The 8,050-nt window shown below is 38.4% G+C and overlaps 1 protein-coding gene across 2 annotated transcripts; it reads left to right on the top strand.

Moving 5' to 3' along the window:
- Window positions 1–910: 910 nt before the first annotated feature.
- Window positions 911–2,898, top strand: LOC127258887 (zinc finger CCCH domain-containing protein 23-like). Of its 2 annotated transcripts, none has more exons than XM_051285939.1 (6): window positions 911–1,605; window positions 1,669–1,755; window positions 1,854–2,033; window positions 2,136–2,191; window positions 2,291–2,368; window positions 2,475–2,898. In XM_051285939.1, exons 1-6 carry the CDS (start codon window positions 1,079–1,081, stop codon window positions 2,654–2,656), a joined length of 1,110 nt encoding a protein of 369 aa, XP_051141896.1. In that variant the 5' UTR covers window positions 911–1,078; the 3' UTR covers window positions 2,657–2,898. The 2 variants fall into 2 exon arrangements, with proteins under 2 accessions (XP_051141896.1, XP_051141897.1); XM_051285940.1 differs by having other exon boundaries at window positions 1,684–1,755.
- Window positions 2,899–8,050: the final 5,152 nt, after the last annotated feature.

Here is an 8,050-nt window from a genome sequence, read left to right on the forward strand (position 1 = left end):
ATGTTTAGCAAAATGATGCAAAATATAAATATGATCCTTAGAGGTAACCGGTGAGAATAAAATATATTTATGTTAATATTTTAACATTTTGAATAATGTTTATCTTTTTAAAAATATGGTATAAACACAAAGGAAGTGAAAATATGTAAAACAATTTTAATGTTTTCCTCATTTTATTTTTATGTATGCCTGCGAAATAATATATTTATAATTTATGTAAAAATTAAAAAGTAATATTTTTTAAGAGAATTTTACTTTTAATTTTATTATATATTATTTTTTTAAAAAAATATATCAATTCAAATATTTATTTTTTATATTAAACTAAAAAATAATTTTATATTTAAAATATCTCATAAATAGCAATTTACATAAATCTAATTTTATATTTAAAATATCTCATAAATACCAATTTACATAGATCATACATATATTTCAATTAAAAAAAATTTTAATATTCAAATTCTAAATCCAAAATTCCAAACCCAAACAAACAATATTTTGGTAGATTATTTAAGAGGGATTAAGAAAAAATATTTAATGAAAATAATTAAATGAAAGTATAGTTTCACACTTCCCCAGATTGCAGGTTCCTATAGCACCAGCAAATTGACATTCACAAACTCCCGGGCTCTCAACTCCCAAACGTCAGATCCTCCCCTTCCACGGTCTAGATCAGTCCCGTCCTTGAACTCCAGGGCGTAAACCAAACCAACCCTCTTCCGCTTTCTCCAACGCTGTTTTTTGACCAAAATAAAAATGAAGGAAGAAGACAGCCTCTGTATCTGTACTGTAAGTACAAAATTCATATATACGATGCGACGCATCCCTTCGTGTGTCTCTAAAAAATACATCTCAAAAAAAAAATAAAAAAATACATACACATATATATATATATGTATATATCGTCGTGTTTAGATGATTAAAGTCTGTTGTTGCTTTTAAGCTTTGTTATGCAGAATCTATTCTGGTTTAGCCATAATCACCTCTTTCCTTTGCCCCAAATCATTTATAATCGAAAAAATGGAGTGACTTTTCAGCAGTAGCAGTAAGGTAATAAGCTTCCTTTATCCCTCCCATGGACGTGTCCGAAGCTACTCAGATAGTGATGTCGAGGATCCGCAATTTGGATCCTCAAAACGCTTCGAAAATCATCGGCTATGTTCTGATTAACGGCCATGGCGACAAGGACATGATTCGGCTGGCCTTCAGCCCCGACGCTCTTCTGCAGGCTCACGTCGACCAGGCCAAGGCCAGCCTCGGCCTCGCCGCCGCGAGAATCGATAATGGCGGTTTCCGGCACGGCGGCGGGAGGGAGGAGCTTTTCGGGGACCGGCTGCAGCTGTTTCGTGAGGTGGATCCGTTTGTAATGAGGACTGATTCTTTGATTTTTCCGGTTGGGGAAGAAGGGGGGTTTTATTACAGGCCTTGTCTGTACTACGCGAGGGGGTTCTGTAAGAACGGCAGCGCCTGCAAGTACTTGCACGGCGGCGCCGGCGCCGGCGGAATCGACGATGTGGTGCTGAGAATGAAGGCGATTCAGCAGCAGCACCACCACCGGATTCCTCCTTTTCATTACAGCAAGTGGTTTAACGATTATCCGAGGTAAAATTAAAACCTAATTTGAATGTTCTTGTCTAGGAGATTCGATGATTTGATTCGTTTCAGGGGTTCATCGGACAGTGCTCGACAGATTTACCTGACATTTCCGGCGGACAGTACTTTCAGGGAGCAAGACGTCTCTAATTACTTCAGGTAGTAATTAAAGATTCAAATTTTATCGACATTTCATAGCTTAATTACTTAATGATTGATGATCGATTGTACTAACTATGGATTGATTCGATTTGAAGCATGTTTGGACCGGTGCAAGATGTTCGAATTCCTTATCAACAAAGACGAATGTTCGGATTTGTGACCTTTGTCTATCCGGAGACGGTTAGGCTCATTTTGGCGAAAGGGAATCCGCATTTCCTCTGCGATTGCCGCCTCCTCGTCAAGCCTTACAAGGAGAAGGGGAAAATTCGGGACAAGTAGTGTCTTAATTGGTTCAGCTTATGTTGTTATAACGGTTGCGAATTCGCGCTTTTGCTTATGTCTATAGCTTTTGTTTTTTGACTGAATTCGAGTTGTAGGAAAATGCAGCATGGGGAGAGAGTCGATTATGGCGAGAATTTGGAGTCCCCTTTCGGTAGTTTTACTTACTTGCATTGATTGAATTCGATGATATTGTCCGTTTGAATGATTCAAGTTATTACAAGAGTTTCGGTTTTTTTTACCTTTTGTGAAGGTTCTAGAATGCCGGTAGAGTTTGAAGGCCCGAGCTCGGTTCCTTCGTTTGCGAAGAACATGGAGATGTGCGAATCAGGTGTCTGATTTTTGATCGGAAATTAAAACTGTTCTTCGTAGCGATTCGATGTTGTTGTGTTCTAACATGATTTTTGTTTTGGACCGGCCTCGATTGATCTAATCAGGTGGCGATAGAGAAGTAGAAGAAATTGGTTTGTATGCCGGGGAAGGAGTCGGCGCTTCGATGGAGAACGATGCAATCGATGGTGGAGATCAGCCGCGCCAGCCTAATGGCGACGGCTCAGATCTTCCGGAAAGGTTCGACGGCGATTGCGTCGGCTTACAAATGGCTAGCTTGAAAATATAAGACAAGTGCAAGTTTTAGCCTTGGAAATTTTCCTATGTTTGGACCTTAGGCGTCACCCGTTTGCGATAGTATATCTTGGCTTGCGTTAGCTTTCCATTTAAAAAAATATTGAAGAATCGATTGAATTATCGAAGAATTAATTAGTTATAGTTATAGCTGAATTTGGTGAAAAAAAAAATATATTCTTGAATATAATTAGGGAAATATTATTTCAATATTAAATTTAAATTAAATCTTTTGAAGCCTTTACCAAAGAAAATCGACAAAAAAGAAAAAGGTATTTTCTGGATATCATAATAATAATAATATTAACAGCAAAAAGTGATGGAACACAAGTTTAACCAATGATCTGATGCAGAATCCAAAAGGGGTAAAAAAGTAAATAAATAAATTGCCTGTTTATTAGTGGGGCATTATCAGCATAAATATATATATTTATATACTTTTCGCCTCACAATAAAATATTTATTTTTCTATTTTAGTTTGTTATATAATAAAATATATATATATTTTTTTTAGTAATAGTACTATCTACTTAACATTACAAATACCCTTAACAACTTTCAATATATTACACAAATGTCATTACTTTTTATATCACATAATACTAATAAGGTTATTTTAGTCATTTCTATTTTATTCTTACTACATTCTAATATAATACTAATATTTTTAAACCTTATGAAAAAAAACAAATAGATACATAGTTATGAGAAGAAAAGAGTATAATATATACATACAATTTCATTAAAAGCAGGTAGGAAGAGAGATGGGGACAATAATTACACAAGAAATGCCAAAATATAGAGAAAAAATATATATACATATACTTTCTCCGTCCCATCTGAATTTAACCCTTTGATGAGAGACACGGTATTTACGATAAAAATATTTAATCAGTTAATAATAATTAGTTATGATATTAATTTTTTGTATAATTAATAATATTTATAGTTTTAAAATAAATTCAATATATATAATTAAAAAAAATTAAAATATTTATCTAAATATTTAATAATTATATAGCAATTAAAAAATATATACAATATGAATATTATTTTGTAGAGAATAAAATTTTCTATTATAAAAGTAAATAAAAAAATATTTTTGTTTATTTATAATTAATATAAATCAATTTTATAAAAGATGTGTAGTTTTAGATATAGATAAAAATAATTATTTTTGTTCTAGGAGAGAGATAGGAATAAAAGGGTTTTGAGTGGATCATACGTCATTTATGATATTGTATGTTATGTAGTTAATTAAGTTGATTTATATTTGTGTTGATGCAATTTTTCAACAAAAATAAAGTAAAATTCAAAGATATAGAAAATATCCTTAAACTTGATTAATTAGTGTCTGAGATTAGGAATCTCTAAACACTGTATGGTACAGAAAATAAACTGGAAAATAAAAGACTGAAATTTAAAGTGGTGATCCCCAAATCTGACTTTGCTTTGTTGAAGTTGATTGAAGATGCCTTGCCAAATGATGATCCAAATCCTTAAATATTCTTTGAAGAAAAAGTTCAGAACCGTCGTCTGGTCAGTTACCATAACCGTTGTTAACCGCCCCAAAAGTTCTCTTCTATTGACACGTGTGTCAACCGTTCTACTACGTCCGACCTTCAAAAAACCGTTCGCCAGTTGCAACTTCCTCTAACCGCCCCAGAACTGCTCTCTCACCCGACCTGCACATGCTACTTCACTTGGTCCGAACTTCGTATCACGTCCTGACCTCAATGCCCGACCTGCTTCTTCGCCCGACATCATTTGGGCCGACCTCCGCATCAGCCGCCCTCCGTCTTTGACCGACTTTAATTGGTCCGACCATGGACCAACCAAATGTGGTCCCGACCACGGACCAACCGACCGGCTCTATTTGCCTTATCTCTTTAGAAGGACAGACTGTCCTCTGGACAGACTTCCGCATCTGTCCGTACCTCTTCCTTGCCCGACCTTTCTCTTGACAAACCTTCGCGTCTGCCCGACTTCGTCTTTCACCCGATCTACGGTTTACCCGACTTGGGTACACCTTTTTTCAGACTCCGCCCGACCTTTCTTCCTTCCCGATCCTTGCATCTGTCCGATTGCACCCTACTTCTGGGTCATTTAACTTATATCCAGACCCGTCCAGAATCCCACTGCCATTATTTATTATTATTATTTTTTGTGCTTAACAATTTGTTAAATATATTTTGATTTTATAATTTTTACCAAAAATAGAAACGTGTCAATTTTAACTAGACAGACAAAAATTGAAATTATGTCAATTGTGATGGAACGAAAATAATATATATTTATATTTAATGTTTTTGTTTTATTTATTATATTTTGCATGCATAAATAAATATGAAAGTAGTAGTAAATAAATAATTTGAAAATTTTGGTTTATATTTACACGTATGTTTTGGAAATTCTTCCATTATCATGTCGGAGATAATAGCCGTTTTGTCGGTTTATTATTGTTAGATAATATAATAATTATTGTCAGATAATTGAATTTACCATGTGGATGTGGTTTATTATTCTCTCCGTCCCATATAATTTGTCTCTATTTTTTATTTTTGTCCATTTCACATAACTTGTTTTTTTTATTTTTAGAAATATAACTATGCACTTTAGTCGCACTTTAAATTTTAAAATTTATAATTTTCTTAATTTTAATTAAACTATTTACTTATTTTAATATTAATTTATAATTTGTTAAGCACAAAAAATAATAATAATAGTAAGTGGCAGTAGGATTCTGGGTAGGGTCTGAATGAAAGCCAAAAGGTCTGGAGGTCGGGCAGAATAAAGGTCGGGAAAAGGAAGAAAGGTCGGGCGGAGTCTAAAAAAAAAGGTGTACCCAAGTCGGGTAAACCGTAGATCGGATGGAAGGCGAAGTCGGGCAGACGCGGAGGTCTGTCAAGAGGAAGGTCGGGCAAGGAAGAGGTACGGACAGACGCGGAGGTCTGTCCAGAGGACAGTCTGTCCTTCTAAAGAGATAAGGCAAATAGAGCCGGTCGGTTGGTCCGTGGTCGGGACCACATTTGGTTGGTCCATGGTCGGACCAATTAAAGTCGGTCAAAGACGGAGGGCGGCTGATGCGGAGGTCGGCCCAAGTGAGGTCGGGCGAAGAAGCAGGTCGGGCGAAGGACGAAGTCGGGCAAAAGAAATTTGGCAGTGGACAGGCAGGTCGGGTAAGAGGCAGGTCTGAGTTCTGTGACTGATGGGAACGGTTGAAGGAAGTTGTAATACGTGTCAATAGAGGAGAAATTGGTGGTCGGTTGACAGCGGTTGCTGTAACCGACCAGACGGCGGTTCAAACCGTTTTCTCTGAAAGGCTATTTAAAGGATTCAAATCCGTCAGAAAAGGCATCTTCAATCAACTTCAACAAAGCAAAGTCAGATTTGGGGATCACCACTTTAAATTTCAGTCTTTTATTTTCCAGTTTATTTTCTGTACCGTACAGTGTTTAGAGATTCCTAATCTCAGGCACTAATTAATCAAGTTTAAGGATATTTTCTATATCTTTGAATTTTACTTTATTTTTGTTGAAAAATTACATCAACAAATTGGCGACCACAGTGGGAGCAAGACACAATTGCTCATTCCAATTCCGGCGATAATTTCATACGTCTTAGATCCGGCCGAATCATCGGAAGGGTCCATATGGCAGGTTCACAACCGCAATCATCTTCGGCACCGGCGGGAGAATCCGTTCCACCACCTATTGTGCCAAATGCCGGGGAAAACCCACAACCACCAACTGATTGGTGGTCTTATGTTCAACAAATGAACAACCAGCATACTTTGGTTATGCAGAATATGTTGCGTGAGCAACAAACGAACTTGTTGCGTGAACAACAAAATCTAATGCAAAACATGTTGGATCAGGCATTCTCCAGATTCACCCTGTATCCAAACATGCTTCCAGCCGTGTCACCTTCTCGTTTTCAGGCGACTTTCTCAGGATCAACGTTTGCAGAACCATCATACGTTGACAGTACGTTTCCAAGCGTTACAACTTTCAACCGAACAGATATGGGGAAGATTCCTCTAACTTTCCCAGATAATGTTCCTTTGGGACCGAGGGTTGATAATACCCAGCCGAATGAGAGATTAGGAGGACAGACTCATAATCCCATTCCAACCGAACCAGCCTTCTCTAGAGAAGAAAGGTTGGAGGGACAGACTCATAATCCCTTCCCAGCCGAACCAGCCTTCTCCAGAGAAGAAAGATTGGGAGGTCAGACTCACGATCACATTCCAGTGTTCGACCATATTCCACCCAGAGTAGACCCGGAGGATATTGCTCAAGTTCTGCAGGTGCATTTCGGAATGAATCCGCAAACGGTGAACAGGCCGGTTTACCAGAGGCCATTTCCAGAAAGGATCATTAACGATCATCCTCTCCCGAGAAATTATAGGCCACCAGACTTCAATTCTTTTTCGGGAGAAGACGGAGCCTCTACCATTGAGCATGTGGGTCGCTTCACGGCTCAATTGGGAGAAGTAGGCAACAATCCGTTTCACAAGTTACAATTGTTTGGGTTGTCGCTCACAAGAACAGCTTTTTCTTGGTATGTCAGTCTGCCGCCTGGACAGTTGCAAACTTGGGAAGATTTAGAGGCAGATTTTCATGGAAGGTTCTTTAATCCTCTGCCGACAGTCTCACTGATAGACCTTCTGGAGATCACGCAGATGCCGGAAGAGACCGGCTACCAATTCATAGAGAGGATGCGATTGATGAAGGGACGATGTCCTACGATGATCAATGAAAGCGAAATGACCAATTTGGTGGTCAGGAACATGCATACCAGACTTCGCGAGGCCCTGACAGCCCACGACTTTCAAGATCTGGCCAGTTTAGCATCCACGGCAAGAAGGTTAGAATCCTTTTTTACAGAAAATAATCATGACTTCCGTCAGGGGGGAGATGCTGAAGAGATGGTAGTGCAAAATCAATCAATGTGCAGACCACCACCAGTCCGCGATAAATGGAGGTCGGGTCCAACGTAGCCTCAGAAGATGGAGGTCGGATCTGAGGCTGACGTAGCCTCGGATGCTGACCTGCAAACTCCTAAAACATCACTGAAAGTGATGTTTAGGAGTCTTGAGGAGGAGGCTTATTGTTAAGCACAAAAAATAATAATAATAGTAAGTGGCAGTAGGATTCTGGGTAGGGTCTGAATGAAAGCCAAAAGGTCTGGAGGTCGGGCAGAATAAAGGTCGGGAAAAGGAAGAAAGGTCGGGCGGAGTCTAAAAAAAAAGGTGTACCCAAGTCGGGTAAACCGTAGATCGGATGGAAGGCGAAGTCGGGCAGACGCGGAGGTCTGTCAAGAGGAAGGTCGGGCAAGGAAGAGGTACGGACAGACGCGGAGGTCTGTCCAGAGGACAGTCTGTCCT

This window comes from Andrographis paniculata, unplaced genomic scaffold (genome assembly GCF_009805555.1).
Source record: "Andrographis paniculata isolate CXL003 unplaced genomic scaffold, ASM980555v1 Contig5END, whole genome shotgun sequence".
In the NCBI taxonomy this organism is placed as follows: Eukaryota; Viridiplantae; Streptophyta; class Magnoliopsida; order Lamiales; family Acanthaceae; genus Andrographis; species Andrographis paniculata.

Excerpts from the sequence above, each read along its gene's own strand:
- LOC127258887 (XM_051285939.1), top strand. The coding sequence starts at position 1,079 with ATGGACGTGTCCGAAGCTACTCAGATAGTGATGTCGAGGATCCGCAAT. Across the intron at positions 1,606-1,668 it reads TGGTTTAACGATTATCCGAG|GGGTTCATCGGACAGTGCTC; the intron begins GTAAAATTAAAA and ends GATTCGTTTCAG. Across the intron at positions 2,034-2,135 it reads AAGGGGAAAATTCGGGACAA|GAAAATGCAGCATGGGGAGA; the intron begins GTAGTGTCTTAA and ends TTCGAGTTGTAG.